This window comes from Panthera pardus, unplaced genomic scaffold (genome assembly GCF_024362965.1).
Source record: "Panthera pardus isolate Hobbes unplaced genomic scaffold, ASM2436296v1 HiC_scaffold_13, whole genome shotgun sequence".
Taxonomy (NCBI): Eukaryota; Metazoa; Chordata; class Mammalia; order Carnivora; family Felidae; genus Panthera; species Panthera pardus.
Genome location: NW_026526688.1, coordinates 44,716,132 through 44,741,270, shown reverse-complemented (window position 1 = coordinate 44,741,270; position 25,139 = coordinate 44,716,132). Strand labels below are relative to the sequence as shown.

The 25,139-nt window shown below is 40.7% G+C and overlaps 1 protein-coding gene across 3 annotated transcripts in view; it reads left to right on the top strand.

The window, feature by feature from the left end:
* The first annotated feature begins 462 nt into the window (after nucleotides 1–462).
* ASH2L (ASH2 like, histone lysine methyltransferase complex subunit) overlaps nucleotides 463–25,139 on the top strand; it is a 31,805-nt gene continuing 7,128 nt past the window's right edge. The window contains exons 1-13 of one of the 3 annotated variants that reach the window (XM_019440775.2): nucleotides 463–690; nucleotides 1,360–1,426; nucleotides 1,553–1,698; nucleotides 5,389–5,477; nucleotides 5,763–5,857; nucleotides 10,418–10,513; nucleotides 11,142–11,237; nucleotides 12,603–12,678; nucleotides 13,412–13,429; nucleotides 14,886–14,979; nucleotides 15,729–15,946; nucleotides 23,925–24,092; nucleotides 24,390–24,583. In XM_019440775.2, coding sequence (XP_019296320.1) covers nucleotides 503–690; nucleotides 1,360–1,426; nucleotides 1,553–1,698; nucleotides 5,389–5,477; nucleotides 5,763–5,857; nucleotides 10,418–10,513; nucleotides 11,142–11,237; nucleotides 12,603–12,678; nucleotides 13,412–13,429; nucleotides 14,886–14,979; nucleotides 15,729–15,946; nucleotides 23,925–24,092; nucleotides 24,390–24,583 — 1,545 coding nt within the window. In that variant the 5' untranslated portion in view covers nucleotides 463–502. Of the gene's footprint in view, nucleotides 691–852; nucleotides 1,142–1,359; nucleotides 1,427–1,552; nucleotides 1,699–5,388; nucleotides 5,478–5,762; nucleotides 5,858–10,417; nucleotides 10,514–11,141; nucleotides 11,238–12,602; nucleotides 12,679–13,411; nucleotides 13,430–14,885; nucleotides 14,980–15,728; nucleotides 15,947–23,924; nucleotides 24,093–24,389; nucleotides 24,584–25,139 lie in introns of those variants that run through there. The other 2 variants (XM_019440779.2, XM_019440776.2) reach the window with 2 other exon arrangements.

Below are 25,139 nucleotides of genomic sequence, written 5' to 3'. Positions count from 1 at the left end.
ACTTTCTAGGCTAAGTAGCCACTTGAAAACGTGCTCAAAGTGGCAGATCACCACGGCAGTAACGAACTGCTTCTGGGGCGGGAGGGCAGTGAGTGCTAGTGTTTGTAGAAGACATTTCCTACATTTAATGATGAGGAACGTTTGCAATGCACACCACAGCCTTCAGAGTCCGTAGGCACCCAGCGCTCTCAAGGCGCCTCATCAGCGCTGATTTCCAGTGTCGGCCACGAAAATCACAACATCCAGCCCGGAAAACGAAGTGAGCCCTGGAGGAAATCAAACTAGTACCTCCGCCTTCTCCTAGCTCTGTGGCTACCACTCCAAATCCCAGGACCCTGCCCGCCTCCGCCTGCCCGACCTTAAAGTGGGCCTGGAGGGCTCACTCGTCAAGGCAAGCGGTGGACCCACCAAACGCGTTTACTGTTTGAAGATTACAAAGCCAGTCAGCAACTCACGCGAGACGGAGAGCGAATTCTCGCGAGAACTCTGGGAGGCGGCAGTGATGGCGGCGGCGGGAACCGGACCGGGACCTGGAGTGGATGCAGGACCCGGCCCAGCAGCGGCAGCAAATGCAACAGTGGCAGAAGAAGGGGAGACAAAACCGGTGGTAGCGGTGGCAACTGCCCCGGCTGGAGAGGGAACATCTGTTGCTCCAGCAGCAGAACCCGGTTCTGGAGAGGCAGAAAGTGGGTAAGATGTCCTGCAGCCCGAGGGGGACACTGGGAGGGAGGCCCACCCCTCCTGGAGTCCCGCGGCTCCCTGGAACTCTCCTGCCCGCACCCTCCGAACCTAGGCCCTGCAGCCAACGGCTCGCCCTTCGCCCCCCCCCCGCCTTCCAGGACTGTAGTCCCGCCCGCCGCTTGGCCCGTCCCCTTCTCCCTCCCCTCTTAACTGTGTCTGTAACTACGCCCCTTTCCGTACCTTTCGCGGGTCCTGAGAGTCAAGGTTCTTGTTCTCTCTCAGGCTCCTGAGAGGTCTGGTAGCTCACTCTTATAGCAGGAACTCCTCAGATATCCCAGAGGAGAAACCACTTTGCATTGCCGGACTGGAAGAAGTAACGGTTCCTCTGAAAACAAGAGTGGGAGAGCTGCATCTAGGCGAACCTCCCCCAGGACTAATTCCATCTCCTGTAGATTTGTCAGTAAGGACAGATTAGGCTTCTCTCTGCCCTATGGGCCTGCGTCTGTCTTGGTCATATTCTTCCTAACCCTGGGCACCCAGGCTGAGAGAATAGGCTTAGCTGAAAAAGCTGTAGGAGTGTGAAGTTCACCTGTACTTTGATCATTATCCTTAGGCATAGGCGTTTTGAGGTTTGTTTCCCTTGAAGATTCTCACTTGAGTACTTTCACTATCTTGTAGGGATGCAAATTCAGTTGATGTAGGTGGTGGTTTGGAGACTGAATCTTCTAATGGAAAAGATACACTAGTAAGTATTTCTTTTTGGATGTATGCAAGGCAAAATAGGTTCTGTTTTTTGTTTGTTTAAGTTTTTAAGTGAGTTAAATACAATAGGATCAACTGACCTGATTCTCTAATTGCTGTGTGGACACAGGAAGGTGCTGGGGACACTTCAGAGGTGATGGATACGCAGGCGGGCTCCGTGGATGAAGAGAATGGCCGACAGTTAGGAGAGGTAGAGCTGCAGTGTGGCATATGTACAAAATGGTTCACAGCGGACACCTTTGGCATAGATACCTCGTGAGTATTTTTTGTAATCTTTGTTAAGAATCGCTTTTTAAGGGGCACCTGTGTGGCTAAGTCAGTTGAATGTCCAACTTCGGCTCAGGTCATGATCTCGCGGTCTGTGAGTTTGAGCCCTGGCGTTGGGCTCTGTGCTGACAGCTCAGAGCCTGGAGCCTGCTTTGGATTCTATGTGTGTGTCTCTTTCTCTCTCTCTCTGCGCCTCCTCCGCTCATGCTCAGTCTCTCAAAAATAAATAAACATTTAAAAAATGTTTTAAAAAATCGCTTTTTAGGGGCGCCTGGGTGGCTCAGTCCGTTGAGCGTCCGACTTCGGCTCAGGTCATGATCTCACGGTCCGTGAGTTCGAGCCCCGCATCAGGCTCTGTTCTGACAGCTCAGAGCCTGAAGCCTGTTTCGGATTCTGTGTCTCCCTCTCTCTCTGACCCTCCCCCGTTCATGCTCTGTCTCTCTCTCAAAAATAAATAAACGTTAAAAAAAAATTAAAAAAATTTTTAAAAAATCGCTTTTTAAAATAAATCTCAGTATGTTCAACAGTTGAATAATAATTTGTAGGCAAATATAAAAGCATATTATTTCCTATGTCTTCTAACCTCACCTTCAGTGAGTAGTAGGATTTGAATCAAGAATTGTTTTAATAATCTGAACTGTTTTCTATCTATTGAGGGTCAAGCCCTAATAGGTACAATGATAGGTATTCTCCCTGCTTTTGAGCTTACAACCTGGTTAGGAGACAAAACCATGCAATTACGAAGCATTATATAAACAGTTATGGGACAGTAGCATTTAGATGTTGTATTTGGTGTTACGGATTTTGGGGGAGAGGGTTGGTGTATATGGTGGACAAAGCCTGTTGTCAAAAATTTGAGATAACCAGTGACTCTTCATGCTTGAGCGATCCTTTTTTCCCTTTTGGCTTCAAATTCACTCCCTTTAAGTATTCTGTGTTCACTTCTCAGCAAAACATATTTCCTATCTTTTACCTCTTCTAATGAATCAAAATCACTTTATGATTGATTGAAAGTAAAAGAATTTTTGCTTTATTGTAGGGAGTTTGCCAACAGCTAGCAAGTGCTTGATGTTGACATACTGTCTATGGAAATCATTGTACTGCTGGCTCTCTTTGGTGTTTTTTATGGTTCTTTTTGTGCAAGTAAATTCAGATAAGACTGCCTCAAAATAAGGCTGCACTATTCTGAAATTCTTCCTTCTTGGGTGGGTTGTCGAGGAAGCACCTTCCTTTATAATTTATTGTGTGCTTTCTAATTAAAAAGTTGTAGGGGACTTTAGAAATGCTAATGTTCTAATTAACATGTGATTAGTGATCTAGGATACAGTGTTTAAAAAAAAAAATAATGAAGGATCTGGAAGAAAGAATTGATCTTGGTAGAAGTATCTATAGGGAAAGTATACAAGATAAGCAAAGCTGGTCACTTAGATAAGACCCAACTAAAATCTGGCCGCTTTGGCCAAAGAGAATTTATTTGGATAGACAGAGCCTAGGAAAGGAAATTTACCAGAGAGCTAACTTGGGGTGATCTAGGGAAGAAGCAAACCACAGTTCAAGAGTTTTGGTAGAAACCAGTTTGTACCTGAATTTGAGAAGTTACACCTAAAGCCCAACTAGGTGAGACGGATTGTCTTTCACAACTGAGATGGAGGAAGGGAGCTAGTCAGGGTAGGAAAAAGGCTGCTGTGAATACCTGATTATATTTGAATTAATAACTATACTTCTACATGTCTCTAGTTTGAGGCTTTACTTTCTGTAGGTGATTTTATCATGGTGGGCTGTTGAACAGAAAGGGTTCAAGAGCAAGGTAAAGGCAAGGGAATTCAGCCTTAACATTCACAAGAATGTTTCTTAATTTCTTGAGTGGTGACAATAGACACACATTTAGGAACCTTCTCTTCGAGGATACTTAAAGCAAGTTTCACTTGAGTCCAGATAAATCTGCTTTTATTTTGATTTCTTCTCTTACAACCTAAACCAGTCTTGTATTTTTCTATTACTTTCTCCTTTTTAAGACTAAGGTCTCCTGGGGCACCTGGGTGGCTCAGTGAGTTAAGCGCCTGACGTCAGCTCAGGTCATGGTCTCATGGTTCTGTGAGTTCAGGCCCAGCGTGGAACTCTGTACTGACAGCTCAGAGCCTGGAGCCTGCGATTTCCCGGTGTCTCCCTCTCTCTGCCCCTCCCTCCTCCCCACCTCCACGCGCTAGCTCTCTCTTGCTCTCTCTCTCAAAAATAAATATTAAAAACAAAAAAAAGAGTAAGGCCCCCTTATACAATACAGACAAGTTTTCACTTGCCCCCAAACTCACTTCTGAGGAGCTATCTTTGTGATACAAGCAGTCTTAATAGTTAGAACTCCTTTCACTTCCTTCCCTGCCCCCCCCCCCCCCCCCCCGCCCCATCCTCCATATCTAATCAGTCACCAAGCTTTACCAATTTTTTTCTCTTGTATATGGGCTTGTCCTTTCCGTTTTTATTCTTTCACCCTAAGTGAGGCCTTCTTTGCCTTCTGCTGGAACTGCTACAAAAGTGTCTTACGTAGGGGTGCCTGGGTGGCTCATTCTGTTAAGTGCTCTGTCAGTGCAGAGCCCAACTTGGGGCTCAAACTCACAAACTGTAAGATCATGACATGAGTCAAAGTCAAGAGTCTAATGCTTAACTGACTGAGCCACCCAAGTGCCCCCACATTTGCTTTTTCTCATCTCTTCCTTCAGACCCAACCTGTCACTTAAAATTTTAACCATGTCACTTCCCCTTCAAGGAGTTCCCATTACCCACAGAAAAAATCCAACTCTACCTGGCTCCTTGCACTTCCTGCCTTTCAAGCCTTTTTTATTTTTCTTTATTTTTTTTTTCTTTTTTTCTTTTTTTCTTCCAAATCCCCTCTCTGGGACAAACTTATCTACAGCAGTTTGCTCCTCTGCCCCCTTGTTGGCCTTTCTCATCTCTGTATATAGTTCACTTAGACAAAAGAAAACCAACTCATCTTCCCAAATCTAGTCCATAACTTACGTTCTCCAAAATGTTTCTAACTCTTAAATCTGAAGTTACTACTTGGATCCTTAAAACTCCTCTGGAGTAATTATCACCTGTAGGATTCCTTTGGTACTGAGACAAGTAATGTTTTGTGACTTACGTGTTGTCTTCTTGAATAATTATTTACATTTTTAATTAATCTTGTCATATCTTCTGTCTGCCCTTTCCAGCAGTATTATTGACCTTTTAAAGAGATATTTAAGTATTTAAGTGTATAAATGTCTGTGTGTAAATTAGAGTTGTATATATTTAAATATAATTTACATACAAATATTTGCATGTAACTATATTTAAGGAGACTACTTTGTCTTCCACAACTGGCCTGGCATGCTCTTTTTAGGTGCTTAAATACTTTAATAAACTAGCTTGGACAAGGCACCAGTGATAATCTTCCTGGTGCTGAATTATCTACTATGATAGATAATATCTTATTAAATGTTTTAACAGAAAAATCCAGGTATTTGTGAAAATATAAGCCCTGTTTTGGTTTTGATGACCTTTGTAAATTTTAATCATATATTAATATATTAACGTTATTATTTTCACTGCAGGGAAGGGATCCCTGTCGATTCAGTTGATTTACTTCTACAAAGAAGTGTGTATTTAGAAGTTCACTGATTTTTTAATCTGGCTGTTCTGCAGATCCTGTCTGCCTTTCATGACCAACTACAGTTTTCACTGCAATGTGTGCCATCATAGTGGGAATACCTATTTCCTCCGGAAGCAAGCAAGTAAGAACAAACTCACGAGTGCTGCAAAATTGTCCTCTGGGTAGCTGCAAATGAAAGAGATTTGGGCTTAGCAGGATCAGGGAACTCCTGCCTAGTAGCCGGTAAAAGTTATGTAACATTGGAGTTTAGCTCCAAATAATGGCTATGGTCCACTTCAGGGAAAATCATGACTCTTATTTTTTTGCTGCTATAATTGTTAACTTGTGGATCACCTAGTTGAATATCCTTTAGGTAATATGACTATAATACTATAGATAATTTTTTCTTCCTTTTTCTTTTTAACAGACTTGAAAGAAATGTGCCTTAGTGCTTTGGCCAACCTAACTTGGCAGTCTCGAACACAAGATGAACATCCAAAAACCATGTTCTCCAAAGATAAGGTAGAGAAGAGATTAATGTAATTGCAATTATGCCAAAGAATCAGGTAGAACACCTAAATATACTCTTTAACAATGAGTACTTTGCCCCCAATTTTTATGAATATATGACTATAGATTCAGTGGTTGTTGCTGATTTCATGTGATTTACTAACTTCTAATATGTGCACATTATGTCAGTTGGCTAAATTATTAGTTGGGGGAATCCTTAAATAGTTTTGGTTGGCTTTATAGAAGCAAACAACTGTCTATCCCCCAATTAATAATCAGATCTTGAGGCACCTGCGTGGCTCAGTTGGTTAAGTGTCTGACTCTTGGTTTCGGCTCAGGTCATGATCTTACGGTTTCGTGAGTTTGGCCCCATGTCGGGCTCTGTGCTGACAGCCTGGTTCGGATTCTCTCTCTCTCCCTCTCTCTCTGCCCCTCCCCTACTGGTGCTATCTCTGTGTCTCTCAAACTTAAAAAAAAAAAATCTTGAGGGGGTGCCTGGCTGGCTCAGTCAGTACAGTATGTGACTCTTGATCTCAGGGTCTTGAGTTCGAGCCCCACATTGTGCATAAAGATTACTCAAAAATAAACTTAACCAGGAAAAAAAATCAGATCTTGAGCTGAACCTTCTCAGCCCCGTTTAACTATTTTTAAAGACGATTATTATAGATTTTGTCAGAGGGAAGGGGGTAGGTTTATACATGCCTTTTATTTAAACGAATTATCCTTTATTATTAAACTGCAAAACCACACAACTGAAGTCAGGACTCAAAATTAGACGACTAGCCCACCCATGAGTCTTTCCTACTGTGATTCACGGTAAGAAAATATGAAAATTAAGTAAATTTTAGAACGATGGAGTTTACATTATGCCTACTATACATTCATACCTGCCCACTTTCATTTAAGCTGAAACAAGGGGCATCTGGCTGGCTCAGTCAGTAGAGCATCTTGAGTTCGAGTCTCATGTTGGGCGTAGGTAGAGATTGCTTAAAAATAAAATCTTTAAGGGTCCCTGGTGGCTCAGTTAAGCATCCAACTCTTGATTTCTGCTCAGGTCACGATGTCATGGTTTGAGAGATCGAGCCCCACGTCAGGCTCTGTGCTGACAGTGTGGATTCTCTCTGCTTATGATTCTCTCTCCCTCTCTTTCTCTCTGTCCCTCCCCCACTCACGCTCTCTCTTTCAAAGATAAGTAACAAATATTTTTAAAAATTCAAAAAATATAAAAGATAAAATCTTGAAAAATAAATAAACAAAAATTTCACCAAACACGGGCGCCTAGGTGGCTCAGTTGGTTATGCATCTGACTCTTGATCTCCACTCAGGTCATGATCTCACAGTCTGTGAGGTGGTCTGTGAGATTGACGGCACAGAGCCTGCTTGGGATTCTCTCTCTCCCTCTCACTGTCTCTCCCTTGTTATGTGTGTGCACACATACTCTCTCTCAAAATAAACTTGAAAAAAAATTTTTTTTTCACTGAACAGTGCTTATCCTCCACTCTTTTTCCTCTGCATTGTTATTTTCTGTTCTAGTCAGTGCTAGTTTTGACTTACAGAATTGATTTTATAACCTACTAATAGATTGCAGTCTACAGTTTGAAAGACACTGGCATAGGGTATATGGTGAGACCAATATAGCTGGGATCAGACTGTAAGGGCTTTTCTACTGAATAGAAATTAGGACTTAATCCTGCAGGCTGGAGTAGTCAGACAGCCCTCTCACCTCCTTTTTATTCCTGCAGTACAGATGTGTTATGATTAGATTTGCGTTTTTTCCGTTTTTTTTATTCCTCCCAAATTCTTATTTTGAAATTTCAAACATAGGAAAATTCAGATAGTACAGTGAACCATCTGTTAGTTATTTTCCTAGATTTGCCAGTTATTAATATTTTACTGCATTTGCTTTATCTCCCTAAGTTATATGAGACTAAACTGAATACTATACCCAGTATTTTCCCATAACCGTAGTACAGTGATCATACTCAGAAAACTTAGTGTCGATGTAATACTACTATCTAATATATAGTTTTTATTTTTTATATAAAGTATATAATTATATTTTCTCATTGTTAATTATCATTTTAATATCCTCCATAGCTTTTTTTCTCTATCCAGGATCCAGGCAAAGATTGCACATTACATTTAGTTGTAATGTCTCTCTTGCTCTTTTTTTTTTATGTAGGTTCCATGCCCAACATGGGGCTGGAACTCACAACCCTGAGATCAAGAGTTGTATGCCCTACCAACCAAGCCAGCCAGGTGCCCCGTAATGTCTTTTTTGTCTTTAATCTAAAATGGTTCCTGAATTTATTTTACTTTGTTTTTTTGGTCTGCTGTGACATACATTTATTTACTTATTTCTCTATAAAGTTTATTTCTTTATAAAGTTTATTTATTTAAGTAATCTCTACACCCAGGGATGCCTGGGTGGCTCAGTCGGTTAAGCATCCAACTTCAGCTCAGGTCATGATCTCATGGTCCGTAAGTTCGAGCCCCACATTGGGCTCTGTATGGCAGCTCAGAGCCTGGAACCTGTGTCAGATTCTGTGTCTCCCTCTCTCTTTGCCCCTCCTCTGCTTGTCCTCTCTCTCTGTCTCAAAAATAAATAAACCCCAAAAAAATTAAAAAAAAAAAAAGTAATCTCTACACCCAATGTGGGGCTCATGGCCCCGAGATGAAGAGTTGTGTGTTTCTCCAACTGACTAAGCCAGGCACCCCAGTCTGCTATGACATTTAAAATTTTGAGGAGCCCAGACAGTTGTTTGGCGTGATTCTTCTGTTTGCATTTATCTGATTGTTTCCCCATGATAGAGTTCAGGTTAAACATTTTTGGCAAGAATATTATGTAGGTGATGTATGTATAGTGTATTTTTTCCTTGTATCACATCAGGAGGCATAAAATACTGGTTTGTTTTATTATTAATGACCTTAAATTTGATTACTTGGGTAAAGAGGAGGTATCTATCAGATTTCTCCATTGTAAAGGGACCTTTTGTCTTTGTAATTATTAAGCAGTCTGTGTGGTGATGTGTTGAGATTGTGTAAATGTCTCATTGGGACCCCTTCAAGCAATGGTTTTAGCAACTAGCCTGATTATCCTAGCCTGAATCAGTTAATAAGGTGGTCATTGTGAAAAAGAATACATTTGTTACTTGCAGTTCTTCTGTTAAGAGAGTTTTCCTTTCTGTCCATCTTTTTTTTTTTTTTTAAGTATCCCTGCAGATTTGTGGATTATTTTTTTTAAGTTTGTTTATTTTTGAGAGAGAGTGGGGAGGCACGGGGAGGGAGGGAGGGAGAGAGAGAGAGAGAGAGAGAGAGAGAGAGAGAGAGAGGTGGACAGGCAGAGAAAAAGGAGAGAGAGAGTGCCAAGCAGGCTGCACCCTCAGTGCAGAGCCTGACGCAGGGCTTGATGTCACCAAGTGTGAGATCATGACCTGAGTCGAACTCAAAGAGTTGGAGGCTTAACCAAATGATCCACCCAGGTGCCCCAATTTGTGGATTTCTGATTTCTGGTGCTCAGATTTGATCAGTGTATCCCCATTGAGTCTGACACCTGATACTTTTTGATATGTCCCTATGAGTTTTTGAACTCTTCCTTACTTTCTGGAACAACAGAATATTCCAGATTTCCCTTCTACTTTCCCTGATTCAACCCTGGTTCCTTTTATTTATTTAAAGATTTTTTTTTTTTTTTTTTTTTGAGTAAATTCTACATCTGCCATGGAGCTTGAATTTGTACCTCTGAGAGCAAGAGCCACACACTCCACTGACTGAGCCAGCCAGGCACCCCAAATAGTTCCTTTTGGTAAAGATTTGGTTTTCATTTCATAGAACTAAGCGGTGGAAGGTTTTGGTGGTAGACTCTAACTCTGATGGACTTTGGCAGAATGGTGACAGTGGGGGAAGGTCAATGTCAAGGTCAAGCTCAGATATTTGTTTAGTCATGTCAGCAAGAACTGGTGAGGATAATAATCAGAGCAGTGGGGATAGAAGAGGCCTGATGGGTGAGAAATTTTCTGAAATCTTAAAATTCATTTGGTGTCGGTTTAGATGTGATGGTTGTGCACAAGAGAAGAATCAAGGATGATGCCCTTGGCTTCTAGCTTGTGATTCTAGGAGGTAGGTGATTCTGAGCATTAAGAGCAAGAATAGAGATCTGCAGAGCAGATTTATGAGTTGAGATACAAAGTTTAATTTTGTAACAAGTTTGAGGTGCCTTTGGGATGACCAAATAGAGATGTTAGAAGCAGGCAAAACAGGAGCTCAGGAGAGAGAATCACTTGGGAGTCATTGTCCAAATGTCACCCAAGGGAATGGGGAGGATCTTTCCCTCCAACTGGATTGTAAACCTTCTGAGGCTAAGACTTGTGTATACTTACATGAAATTCCTCACAATCTGTATGTTGTTTGCATGCAATTATGTATTTGTTTAATCATGAAAAAACTAAACGTGGATTTTTCTCTCGATTCTGACAAGCTCTTTGAAAATGCTGCAGTTTTCATTCCATTTTTGTGAGTATAACTTTGAAAGCAACTATAGAACTCTTAATATATTTTGTTTTAAAAAATTAGGATATCATACCGTTTATTGATAAATACTGGGAGTGCATGACGACCAGACAGAGACCTGGGAAAATGACCTGGCCAAATAATATTGTTAAAACAATGGTGAGTAGACCAAAATGATCAGACTTGACGTTTCAAAAATCCGTGTTCTTTGTAAGTATTAAATCTGTTTTAGTCTCACTGAAATAACGTGATGACTAAGAAAATGAGAACAACTTAGTTTTAAATCTTGGACAGTGAGGTATCACTGATTGTAAAGTTTAATAGTTTTCGCACAATCACCGAGTTGTGTCTGAAGTGAACATCAATGTCGTTTTATACACGACAGGGGAACCTTGGTCCACTGTGCTTTTGCAAGTATAATTTATATTGACATGGCAGACTGTTTTTCCCTTTGATTTAAAAACAAAAACAACACTGTTCTAAACATTAGTGTCCTTAGAATTAAAGAGAGTACCTGGGGAGAAGGCCACAGCAAGCTGTTAACAGTGCTAACTTATATCTGTGAGGTGGAGGGATAGGGGAGGATTCCAAAGGACTTTGGCTCTCATTTCTTCAAGTTCCTCTGTTTGAATTTTTTGATGGTCGTGTATTTTCTAATCAGAGGGAAAAGCAATACTATCATTTGGGGAGGTTACACTTAGGAATTGGAGTTGTTGGTTGATCATCCATTCGATACTACTTTGAGGTATAAAATTTCCGGTAACGCTAAAATACTGCTTCCTTTTAGAGTAAAGAAAGAGATGTATTCTTAGTAAAGGAACATCCTGATCCCGGGAGTAAGGACCCAGAAGAAGATTACCCCAAATTTGGACTTTTGGATCAGGTACTTTATATTCCCCTTTTGATTTGGAGACAGAATCAGGTTTTGTTTACATTTGTCTGTTTGCTGCAGGCCATTCCAGGCCTCTAACGTGGTGAGCCCCAAGTAAGCAGTTATTGTCATGTGTGGGGAGAAAAACCCCTACCTTAAACCAGGAGACTAGTGTTTTAGTTGTGGTTCTTCCCCTTAACATTACAGCCTTTTGCATATCATTTTTATCTTTTTTAATTATAATTTCCTCACTTGTAACACAAATATGCTGGGCCAAGTTATTTCTAATTTTCTTTCCATCTCAAATTTTACTCTTCAAAATGTGTTATTAAGAGAAATTTGTGGTGAACAATTGAGGAGAAAGAAAATGTCCACTCTTTGTTCGATGGGTCACATTTGGCATCTCAGGAGGCCAAATCTTTCAGCTGTGCCTTGAAATGTTTGATCTGCCAGCATTGAAAGTTAAAGGTTTCACATAGAAATGTTACACTGTGAGGACCCATTGCCTTATGATGCACATAAGCCAAACGCTGACACCGGTTTTGTAGCAGAAAGGGTTTTATCGCAGGGTGCGAAGCAAGGAGATGGGAGAAAATTTCTCAAATCGGCCTTCACAAAGGGTATGGGCTGGGTGCCTTTAACGGTAGGAGTCAGGATGTCACGGGGTGGTATGTAGGTTGAATGGAATATGCTGATTTGATATAGGGACAAAAGGAGGTCTCTTCCTTTCTGGGCGTGCACATTAAGGAATCAAGCCTCTTCATGGGACGTGTGCTTAAAAAATGACAGCATAAAGGATGATGACGTGGGGTGGGGGGATCTTGGGGCATGTCCTCACAGAGGTTACTTTTGTTCACTCCTGGTCCCTTCTTCCCAGTTGCTTGGCTACCCTTATCTGTGGTCAGGCAACTCTACAAAACAGGCTCATGTGAATCAGTCAGGTTAGCCACAGTTTTCTTAGGGTAGATGAATCAAGCATTTGTTAACTTAATGTGCTGGGGGTAGAAATTCAGATTTCTGTCTTTTCTTCTAGAATGAGAAGATCTGATTACAGTGGGCCTGAATTCCCACAGGGGGCCGAGAAAATAGCATTCATGCACTCCTGTTTGCCATCTCCCGCTCGAACGCCCCCCCCCCCCCCCCCGGCCCGCCCCCTGCCAATTCACTGTTAACCACTTCGATCCTTATACTTGGCCTGCCTCACACATGTTACTTGTTGATCTCTGAAGCATCCAGGTTTGGACCCCTGTAAATTTCAGGCTTCTTAGGATTGTCAGTTTTGATTCACATTCTACTAGGATTTCCTGGTTTTTTGAGCATTGCCAGATAGGTTTGATTATATAGCCTCCCTTTATAATTGAATGTTTTTCCCTCTAGGATCTTAGTAACATTGGTCCTGCTTATGACAACCAAAAACAAAGCAGTGCTGTGTCTACAAGCGGGAATCTAAATGGTAAGTGTTTAAATGTCTCGATGAAATATTTGTAAGCTGTTGGATCCAAATATGCCTAGAATTGGGCATCCTTTGGGTTGACTCTTAACTGGATATTTAGAAAGATGCTTTACAGTCCAAACCTCAGTTTTGTGAAGCTGGCCAAAGATTTGACAGACGGTAGTGGAGAACTGTTTGTCCCTTTACACCACAGTTTGGTCTTAAGTGAAACAGATTTAGCATAAAACAAAGTACAGGTTTAAAGTCAGATTTACTGTGCTTATTATCTTAGACTCCCCATCTATATCCTTATCACTGACACCCAGCGTGGTTTTGGTTGTTCTCTCTTACTGCTAATTCAGCTGTTATTTAACAGATTTCCTCTGCCCATCTTCTAATTGCTCTTGCCCTGAAACTTCAGCTTATTCCCATGACAGCGTTTCTATACTGATCACTAGCTGTAGATGTTTTTCCGTCAGTAATCCACCTAATGACAGGAATGGACTTCATTACTAATGGTAATCTAACAAAGGTTGGGGTAGCTGGGAGGCAACTAGCTATTCATCTAACACTTGGCAACATTAACTTGTCCTTTGGTGCAGTAGCATCTTAAATGTGTAATCACTTCCACTGTCACTAATATTCTGAGATGGGTTGGAAATAGCTAACTGTATTGTTTATCTTTTTACACCATTTTTTCCCTTTTTAATTGTTAAAATTTGACAAATACATGGTGCCACTTCTGTTCTTACAGGTGGAGTCTCTTTTGGAGGTGAATTCCTCCTCTGTCTTCTTTCATCCTCTCAGACTTAAGTATTATGTGGTTTGGAAAACGCTTTTTGCTGAGTTGTGGTAGAAGCTAAAACTAGATTAAAATTTTAAAGCATCGTGAAATGATGGCAATAGCACTTGATATGAAACCATAGTTCCAGTTGAATGTTAGTAATTAAAAGCTTGTACGTTGTCATATTCTGCCTAACATGGCCAGCAGTCACCTTAATATAGCACGTCTTGTTCAAGATGGTTCTAAAACTTCTCTTTCAAATTAATTAAAATACCAATAACAGTAAGAAATCCATAGTCTTTTAAGGTAACACAAATTCAAATTGATATTGCAACAGCGTATCTTTTTAAATTGCAACCTTTTTAAAAATGAAAAATAGGAATAATACATGGTGTGTTCATAAAAGGAAGTTCTGCATCAATCTGGTCCTGTATATGCAGAATATGACCTGCTCTCAATGTCTTGATCCTTTTTATTCCAGCAGAACTGCTGAGAATTTCCAAGCTTGCCCCAAATTAAGATACAGTACTCTATGCAGCTGTTACCATAAAGGTGTTTTCCTGCAGTTCAGGGACATTTTCTGACAGAAAAACAAATTGAGAGGAAAGACAGAACTGGACAAAAACTTCAAAGTACCTATTTCAGAAATCACTAGGTAGTATTCCTTGTGGCCTTAGTACGTTGCTAAATTATTTTTTGCATAAAATATGTAAATTTTTTGATACTCACTCTTAATTCCACAAGCTGGGTTAGTCTGACCTGAATTTTATGCATTGGCACAATCTTAATAATTGTAAAAGTTGCCTACTAAATTTAAAGCCTTTCTACTTGGGTCATGAACAACCAGAGTGGATATCTAGCAGCACTGGAGAGAAACACCTTTTTAGTATTTTTGTTTCTGTTTTCTATGTTTTATGTACCTTTGTCTTGTTGGGTATTCAAGTTGAGTGCTTTAGCAGATACTGTGCCTTTATTATGTTTATGGAATATATCCTGCATAGATCAAGTGAGTGAACATCTACTTGTAGTGAGGATATTTGTTGTGGGTGTTTGTATCGATTTGGGTGGAAAAAAAATTTTATCCTTGCAGTTGTTTTTAGATGTGGGTGTTTGGAGTCTGAATGCGTGAAAATGCATTTGTGTCACATCCTCAGAAAGTGTGCCAGTAGTTGCAGTTCCTTAAAAAGGTTGAATGTGTAACACAGGTGTCATTAGTGCTAGGTTCATTTGAGCTTACTGCCAGAACCCAGTGTTCTGAGCTGTGAGACCTTCAGCCGACTCTCTCAGAACCAGGGTGAAACCCCAATATGCTTTCAGGAAGGAAATCCTCCTGTGTGTGGTGTTACACAAATGCACGACAGGAGTGTTAGTCACCATGGAATTTCCACATCCACATGAAGCTTCTGTGACAGCTTATTGAATGTGATCTGCCTTCTCTTCAAAGGGGGAATTGCAGCAGGAAGCAGTGGAAAAGGAAGAGGAGCGAAGCGCAAGCAGCAAGATGGAGGGACCGCAGGGACCACCAAGAAGGCCCGGAGGTGGGCAGAAACACCCACTCGCACTCACCACTGTTAGGCCATCTTTGGTGCTGGCACAGCCCATCAGAGGGAACAGAGCTGCACTCTTCAGTAGCTCAGGTGTCTGAGATTAAAAAGCCTGTCCATTTTTCTCAAATCTTGAGCGCTTTGAGGGATAAAATAATGCCAGGCTGGGAACCGAAGTTTACACATTTGTTTTGTTAGGGGAGTGCTGGGGCAGCACCTGGGGCGCATTGCCTGGGGAGTAGAGTTCAATGCTGTTAAGACATCCTGAGAAAGGATTGAACTTTATCTCTTTTACTTCAGCTGTGTGCCTCTGCCCTCAAGCCTCTTCCCTTCTCTTTATTCAATAAATCCTGGTCTTTTCTTATTTAAGATTGTAAGTACTCCCAGTCTTATCTCTGAGTTTCTGTTCATTAGTTTTAGTAATTAACATAATAAAGGAAATCACCCTTGTTCCCCTTCTTCCTTACTTTCTCCTTAGGACATACTGCCTCCTTTTCGTAGCTATTCCTACAGGCTAGAGTAATTTGACCAAAACTACTTTGCTGAATTTAAAAGCGGATGCTTTTTGTTTCCCTGTTTTACCTGCAGAGGGCAGGATCCTCTGTTTGAGCAATGAAAAGCATGTGTGAAGTTGCATGTGTTCCTGCTGAAATCTAATAAATCAGATGTCCTTCTTAAAGAATTGAAGCCATTTGAGCTAAGGGGGTTTTAGTTTCTTGATATTATTTTTTTCCTTTCTGCAGTGACCCTTTGTTTTCTGCTCAGCGCCTTCCCCCTCATGGCTACCCCTTGGAACACCCGTTTAACAAAGACGGCTATCGGTATATTCTAGCTGAGCCTGATCCCCATGCCCCTGACCCTGAGAAACTTGAACTTGACTGCTGGGCAGGAAAACCTATTCCTGGAGACCTCTACAGAGCCTGCTTATATGAACGGGTTTTGTTAGCCCTGCATGATCGAGGTATGTAACATATTAATACTCAATGTCGGGGGGTGCCTGGGTGGCTCAGTCAGTTTAGTGTCTGACTCTTGTTTCAGGTCATGGTCTCACGGTTCATGAGATCAAGCCCCGAATCAAGCTCTGTGCTGATAGCATGGAGCCTGCTTGGGATTCTCTGTCTCTCACCCTCCCTGTCTCCATCTCTCCCTCTCTCTCAAAAAAACAGAAACAAACTTAAAAACACCTTTAAAATAATAATGTTCATGTTGGACCCAGATGTTACTTTGAATATTGTCCTCAGCTTTGTCCAGTTTAGAATTAGATATACATGTCGGTCTTTTACCACTCCCCTGCCGCCTAGTTCTAACTAGACTCAGCTGAACACACAAGAAATAATTTCCTTGTTCTCTTCCTTTAAGCTCTAGCCATTTGTATATATACATATATATATGGGTTTTTTAAACTTTTCTATTTTGAACTTCTTATTTTTTTAATTTTATTTTTTATTTTTTAAGTAATTCTGCACCCAACATGGGGCTCAAACTTTCAACCCCAAGATCAGGAGTTGCATGCTCTACTGACTGAGCCAGTCAGGTGCCCTTATTGAACTAATTTTAAACTTACAGTAAAGTTACAAAAATAATAGTTTTAATATATCCCTCCTCAAGCTTCTAATGGTACAATCTTATAGGATTGACAGTTGTCAAAACCAGGAAGTAAACATTAGTAAATGCTGTAATGAAACCAAAGACTTCATTTACATTTCACTAGTTTCCTCATTAATGCCTCTTTTCTAGGATCTCACAATTTGTAAGTCTCTGGCCACCTTTCCCAGGTCTGTTTTGGATTCTGTTTATATTTTGCTCACTAATTTTAGTACCTGGGTCTTTTCTGCAGTGATTATTGACATGGTGTTTGCCTGATGATTTTTTATTTCTTCTCCATTTATTATTTACTCGATTATTTATATCAGTGTGAACTCAGATATTTATTTTATTCTGTTGGGGTATACTTTATCTAGTTGCTCAAATTATTCCCGCTTTGGCCATTGGGAACTTCTTTAGGTTAGTTCCTGTGTGGTTTTTTTTTTGATAAGCCTCATCTTTTTTTTTTTAAGTACTTCTTTACTTTCTGGCATCACAAAATGTTCCTGGCTTATCTTGTATTTTCCATGCTCCAGGCCAAGTATCTGCTATTTCTCTGAAGAGCCCTGGTTCCTTTGATTGGAAAATGATGTTTAGAAATAAAGACCTAAGTGTTAGGTATGCTCCCTGGGTGTCACTTCCAGACTCCCTCGACAGAAGTAGGAAAGTATATGTATACCAACTGACGCGTATACGTACAGGGCTAGACTGAGTTTGTACTGATAGCTTGGCTCCCAAATGCTTGCAGGGTTGTTCCAGACCTCCACCTTTCCTTATTTGTCACTTCTGTCTCCAACCGTGAGACACCTGACTCTATCTGCATTGTATTCCCTTGTTCACTTCTCATATGCACATAAAGCAGTCTCAGAATTGCTAACCTTTATGAGAAACCTTCACGAGCTTACAGTGTTTACGCACAGCTCTTTGTCTTTGGCCTCGCAGTATCCCTTCAAGTTACTGTTAGCTTAGATTCATTCTGTTCTTTCTCACCACCATCAGTGTGCTTGTGTTTCTCATTTATAACAGGCTCATTTGTTAGTGTTTGTATGCTGTTTTTAGGTTCTCCCATCTCTTTCGGGGGAGGGGGAAAGTGTGTGTGTGTGTGTGTGTGTCTGTGTGTCTGTGTGTCTGTGTGTGTCTGTGTCTATGTGTCTGTGTCAGGGGGTTATGTGAAGGGTGTGTGAAACATTAATGTGGTTCTAGGAGTAAAGTTGTATGGAAAGGTTAACGCAACCCCATCCCTGCAACCCCATTCTCCCTTTTTTCCCCTCACCTACCCTTTATAGGTAACCAGTCTCTTTAGTTTCTAGTTTATCTTTGCTGTGTTTCTTCTGCACAAATAAGGAGATATATGTGTATTTCCTTTTATCTCTTTTTTTCGTATGCGGAGGGCAGCATACCATAGATACTCTTTTGCGTTTTGCTTCATGTCATAACTCCACAGCACTTTGAAGAGATCATCCTAATTGTTTTCTATTTTTTTAGCTTCATGATTATTATGTGGATGTATCTGGTTTATTCAGCCATTCTGTGGGCACTTAGATTATTTCTAGTATTTTGCAATCACAAAAAGATAGTGAATAACCGCGAGCATGTGTGTTTTGTATTGTTGCTGGTGTGTTTTCAAGGTAGAATTCCAGAAGTAGAATTGCTGGAGCAAAAGGTAAGCAACTATATATGTAGTTTTGCTAGCCTTGCCAAATTTCCCTTCAGAAGGTTGTGTGATTTTGTATTCCCATCAGCAATGTAGCGTGTTTATTTCCGCATGGCCTCACAAACAGAATGTGTTGTCCGGTGTTTTAACTTTGGCCAGTCTCATAAGTGAGAAATGATATCCCAGTGCTGTTTTAATTTGTGTTTCCTTGAATTATCTGTCCCTTTATATACTAGGAATATTGGCTTTTTGTGGTACATATTGTGAACATTTTCTCCTAGTTTGTCAGTTGTCTTTTGATTTTATGACTTTTTTGTCATAAAACTCTTTAATGTTTAGTAGCTCTTTTAATGACATGATTTATTCAGAATAGCCTTCATTATCCTTTAGAATGTGAAAGTCAATTTAAATACACTCACTACTTAAAATAATAAACTCACTACTTTTAGACAAGCGTACCTTATGAATTTTGTCTTTGTTTTTCTAGAGTATTAATGCAAGTTCCAAATAGCGTATTATCCACCAGTAAATACCTCAGTATTTAGGGGCACCTGAGTGACTCAGTTAGTTAAGCGTCCAACTTCAGCTCAGGTCATGATCTCACAGTTTGTGAGTCCGAGCCCTGTGTTGGGTTCTGTGCTGACAGCTCGGAGCCTGGAGCCTGCTTCGGATTCTGTGTCTCCCTCTCTGCCTCTCTACTGCTTGTGCTCTCGCTCTTTCTCTCTCTGCCTCTCTCTCAAAAATAAATATGAAAAAAAACCCTCAGTATTTGTATCTAACAAGGATTCTTTAGAATGAAACCATTATACCATTATTATTCCTAAATAAGATGGATAATAATTCCTTCATGATCTAATACCCAGTCCACATTCACAGTTCCACGGTTGTTTAAAAAACACTTCTTTCAGTTGTTTCTTTGAATTGGATCCAAACAGGTCATATATTTATTGCATTTGGAAGCCCGTTATTGATTTCATGCTAAAAATGAACACTTGTATTGATACTGGTCATTTGGAAGTGAAGTGATGTAATTCCATGGTGTGATGTCCATTATATGTGGATTGTTTGACTTCTTGTAGTGATGAGCATACTTTGCTAGTAGGGCAAGTAGGGGAGGGCCAAATAAGTGACTTCAGGTTTTAAGAAGTGAGACTTGTCTTGTTTCACTATACTTCACAGCTTTAATTCTGGAGGAGGAGAGAAAAAGTAGGAACACTGGTCCTTAATAGTAAATTCATTTATTAGAATATATAGAAAAGCAATGCATGCTTGCCATTTATGCTACTCATGCTGAGCCTAATAAAAATTAATGATAAATCTGTATTGTATCTTTTAATGTTTTTATTTTGAAATAATTTCAGATGTGTAAAAAAGTTGTAAGAACAGGGGCGCCTGGGTGGCTCAATTGGTTAAGTGTCCAACTTAGGCTCAGGTCATGATATTGTGTTGTGGTTCATGAGTTCAAGCCCCACATCGGGCTTTGTGCTGACAGCTCAGAGCCTAGAGCCTGCCTGGGTTTCTGTGTCTGTCTGTCTGTCTGTCTGTCTGTCTCTCTCTCTCTCTCTCTCTTTCTCTCTTGCTTGCTTACGCTGTGTGTGTCTTGCTCTCTCAAAAATAAACAGACGTTAAAAAATTAAAAAAAAAAAAAAGCTGTAAGAACAGTACCAATTTTTTTTTTTTTTTAATTTTTTTTTTCAACGTTTTTTATTTATTTTTGGGACAGAGAGAGACAGAGCATGAACGGGGGAGGGGCAGAGAGAGAGGGAGACACAGAATCGGAAACAGGCTCCAGGCTCCGAGCCATCAGCCCAGAGCCTGACGCGGGGCTCGAACTCACGGGCCGCGAGATCGTGACCTGGCTGAAGTCGGACGCTTAACCGACTGCGCCACCCAGGCGCCCCACCAATTTTTTTTTTTGAACCATTTGAGAGTAAGTTGCCATGATGCCCTCTGGTTTTTGAGAACTTGATTGTGTATTTCTTACAAGCAAGGACATTATCCTTCTGTTGTTATTTAGTGCTGCTTGACAAATTAACATAAAACTTAGCAGTCTAAGACTACAAATGTTCATTATTTTCTATGGTTTTTGATGGTTTTTGAGGGTTGGGAATCTGAGAGCAGCTTGACTGTGTGGTCTGGCTCAGGAGAATTCACGTGGCTGAGATCAGGCTCTTAGATGAGCCTGGCGTCTCTGAGGACTTAGAGACTGGAGGATTTATTTCCAAGATGGCTCACTCATGCTGCTTTGACAGGATGCCCTTAGATCCTCACCATGTGGGCCTCTCCATAGACCACTTATTTGTCCTCACCCTGGAAGCAGAGTTCTGGTGCAAGTGATCCAAGATCGCAATAGAGTTTGAGTATCTCCTATGACCTATCTTTGAAGTTGGTCGCTTCAATTTTGTTTTATTTGTTAGAAATGAGTCACTAAGTTCAGCCCACACTCAGGTGGAGGGAAATTAGGCTCCACCTCTGCAAAGGAAGAGTATCAAAGAGTTAGTGGGTATTTTTTAAACTTTCATATTCTTACAGAACCAGTATATAGCCATCAAAGATGGGAAATTAACACTAATTAACTACTCTCTGATGGTCCTCAGATCATATTCAGGTTTCTCCAGTTGATCCAATGTCATTATAACAGAGGATCCAGTTGAGAAGTGTATGCTACATTTAGTTGTCCTGTCTCAAGTCTTCTTTAATCTGGAATAGTTTTTCTGTCTTTCCTAGACTTTGATGACCTTGAAGCTTTTTTTTTCTTAAAGTTTATTTATTTATTTTGAGAAAGAGTGTGTGAGCAGGCAAGTAGTAGAGAGGAAGAGAGAGAATCCCAAGCAGGTTCCGCTCTGTCAGCACAGAGCTTGACACGGGGCTCAAACTCACGAACTGTAAGATCATGACCTGAGCCAAAATCAAGAGTCGGATGCTTAATTAACTGAGCCACGCAGGCACCCCAGCCTTGAAGCTTTTGGAAATTAGAGGCCACTTGTTTTATAGAATATCCCTCAGTTTGAGTTTGTGTGGTTGAATACTTGGGATTCGATTCAGTTCTGCATCTTTGACAGAAATATCATTAAAATGCTGTGTTCTTCATATTGCATCCTGTCAGGTGGTTCTTGATTTTAATTTGTCCCATTACTGATCATGTCCACTTTGATCGTTTTGCTAAGGTGGTATCTGCTGGCTTTAGCCACTATAACGTTAACTTATTTCCCCTATGTAATTAATAAGTGTTTTATGAGGAGGTAAGTCCTTTACTGTTTTGTTCTGTCCTGAACACTTGCCTTGCTCAGCCCCCACCTAGTGATTTCAAGGGCTGAATTTCTCAGGAAGGAGTAAAGGATGAAGAATTTGTATTTGAGAAGGTAGAATTTCCCAAATACCTAAGAAAGTTCTGCTAAACAACATGCATTTAATTTAAATAGGTTACCATTGTATCTGGCTGGTACACAAGCCGTGGTGGCATAACCAAAAGAGTGCAGATCCAGGGCTTTTCAATCTCTGCCACTGTCAGCCAGGCCACACCGGCCTGCGGTGTGATCTTGAACAGCCACATGCTCTGCTTCCACATCTGCATAGTAGGCATGGTGGTTGCAAGGGTCAGAGAGTCTGCCTACCTGCCTGTCTACCTACAAAAGTACTGTGTAAGTCGTAAAGGCCTTTGTAAAAGCTAGAGCTAAGTTTTGTGTGCTTCCTCCAGTAGAATTCAGACAACTTCTAGTGTTAAACACTGTTTCAAATACTTTTTCCTCAATTAAGTCTTAATTGGATTTGTGATGTTTCTACATTGATAAAATCAACCTACACCACCTGGAAATGTTCTCCTATCTTTTGTCATTTTTTTCTTCACTTCCAAGTCATTATGTCCCCTCCGATTGGTTTAGATTGTCCCCTTATCTTACATAACGGCCTCATAGAAAGATGAATACGATGAACCTTCATATACTTTTCTCCCAGATTTAATAACAATTACCAAGTTTTTGTTCTATTTTATCTGTTTATTTCTGCATCTCTCTTTTTTTTCTGAATTTGTAAGAAGTAAATCTCACCCTTCATACTCTAAAAATATGGATATTTTGTTTTATAACCACAATGCTATTATCACACTTAACAAAATAGATCATTTCTTGCTATCATCTGAATTCAGTCCATAATCAGATTTCCTTGAAATATCTTTTTATCTCCTCACAAAATACTCATTATTTACAAAGGGAAAATAGTAACTTTATAGTGGAGAAACCTGTAAGGTACCACGTTAATCAAGTGATCAAAGTTTAATACAGTATCAGCATTTTGACATCATGTGCTTCCTGATATGATGCACTGAGAGGCACAGCATTATTTCGGTGATATTCCTTACAAAAAGCTTAACCTGGGCTTAAACAGGAGGAAACATCAGACAAACCTAATTGAGGGACATTCTACAAACGAAGTGACCAGCACTCTTTAAAATGTCATGGTCATGAAGGACTTGAACTGTCCCAGATTGGAAGAAACTAAGGACACATGACAACTAAATGAAATGTGGATGTTGGATTAATCCTGAAACAGAAAAAGGATATTATTTGGATAATCGGCTTAATTTGAAGACGATGTATAGATTAGTTAATAGCATTGTATCATTGTCAATTTTCTGGTTTTGATAATTGTGTTATGACTGTAGATGGTGTTACCATTTGGGGAAGCTGAGTGAAGGGCATATGGGGAATGTGTACTGTTTTTGGAAGTCTAACATTGTTTCAAAATAAAATACCAAGTCTTTTATTAATTTTTTTATTTTATTTTTAAAGTTTATTTATTTTGAGAGACAGAGAGCAGAGGAGGGACAAAGTTTATTTATTTTGAGAGACAGAGAGCAGAGAGACAGATAGCACCAGGCAGGCTCCGTGCTATCAGTGCAGAGCCTGACATGGGGCTTGAACCCACGAACTGCGAGATCACGACCTGAGCTGAGACCAAGAGTCGGACGCTTGACCAACTGAGCCACCCAGGTACCCCTAAAATATCAAGTCTTTTAAAGGATGATTTACACAGGGTCACCTGGGTGACTCAGTAGGTAGAACATGTGACTTGGTTCCAGGGTCATGAGTTCAATCCCATGCTGGGCCTAAAACTTACTTTAAAAAAAAAAAAAAAAAAAAAAGGGCGGAAGGGGGCGCCTGAATGGCTCAGTCATTTAAGTGTCTGACTTCTGCTCAGATCATGATCTAACAGTTCATGGTTCGAGCCCCACTTTGGGCTCTGTGCTGACAGGTCAGAGCGTAGAGCCTGCTTCAGATTGTATGTCTCCCTCTCTCTCTGCCCCTCCCCTGCTCCGGCTCTGTCTCTCTCTGTCTCTCAAAAATTAATACATATTATTTTTAAAAAGGGGGGTGGTTTATACAAATCAGGATCCAAGCACATTACAGTTGGTTTGTTATATTTTAGGGAATAGACAGCATAATTAACTCTTAACCTGTTATCTCAAATATCACATTTAATAGAAACTAGGTTATCTGACCACTTAACTTCCGTTTTCTTCCTCTCTCCTTCGGCCGTATCTTAATGTTGAGATTTTGAACCTCCTGAACTTGAGAGCCCTGATCTGGTATTTCTGATTTTTTACTTTGTTTCACTGGAGTGTAGGAGACTCCGGTTTTTGTGGCAATCGTCTCTAAGTGCCTCCAGTAAGATGCAGGCCTTTGTTTCCATCTCCACACTGCAGCTCCCCAGTTAAAGATCTCTGATGACCGGCTGACTGTGGTTGGAGAGAAGGGCTACTCCATGGTCCGGGCTTCTCATGGGGTACGGAAGGGTGCCTGGTACTTTGAAATTACAGTGGATGAGATGCCGCCTGACACTGCTGCCAGACTGGGTTGGTCCCAGCCCTTAGGTGAGTGGGAGCGATCATGAGGACATCACAGCAGGCGGAAAGGTATAGACCATGTGGTTGTGCTTCATGGCTTTTTGGCTTATTGGATTATGGGCATAAAATTCACTTCCTAAAGGATAAGGTGGTTTGCATTTCCGAGAAATATTTTTATAACTCTTTACTTGTGAGAAATAGTTTGTCAGGAATTTTGCAAAACCGACCAAAAAATACAGTGAAAAGGAGTAGAAATTTTTCTTTTAGCAAACCAGAGTCAATTTGCAATCTTGTGACTTCCTGTACATCTCTTTATTGGGACAGGTAACCTCCAAGCTCCCTTAGGTTATGATAAATTTAGCTATTCGTGGAGGAGCAAAAAGGGAACCAAGTTCCACCAGTCAATTGGCAAACACTACTCTTCTGGCTATGGACAGGGAGACGTCCTGGGATTCTATATCAATCTTCCTGAAGATACAGAGACAGCCAAGTCACTGCCCGATACTTATAAAGATAAGGTGAGTTTGTATCCCTGAGAGATTCCTGGGTTTGAAGACCTGTGGCAACCAACATATTCCTGCACCTGTGGCCTGAGTGTTCTCTTGTAATGCTGACCTAGCATTCACACCTTCTTCCAAGATTTCATTTTGAAAGTTTTTAGATGTAACAAAGTTGAAAGAATTTTAAAGTCTGTGTCCAAATACCAATCACCTAGATTCTACCTTAACCTGTTATCTGTTCATTCTTCCATCCATCCATCCATCCATGCATCCATCCATCCATCTTGTTTTAATGCACTTCAGAAAATATTACAGCCATCAACATACCTCACCAGCGGGGGGGGGGGGGGGGAGGGGGGAGGGGGCGCCTGGGTGCCTCAGTCAGTTAAACATCCAGTTCTTGATTTCAGCTCAGGTCATGATCTCACAGTTTGTGGGCTCTATGCTGAGTGTGGAGCCTGCTTGGGATTCTCTCTCTTTGCCCCTCCCCCACTCACACATGCTTGTGTGTGTGCGTGCACGCTCTCTCTCAAAATAAATGAACTTTAAAAATATGTATACATCACCTGTGCCC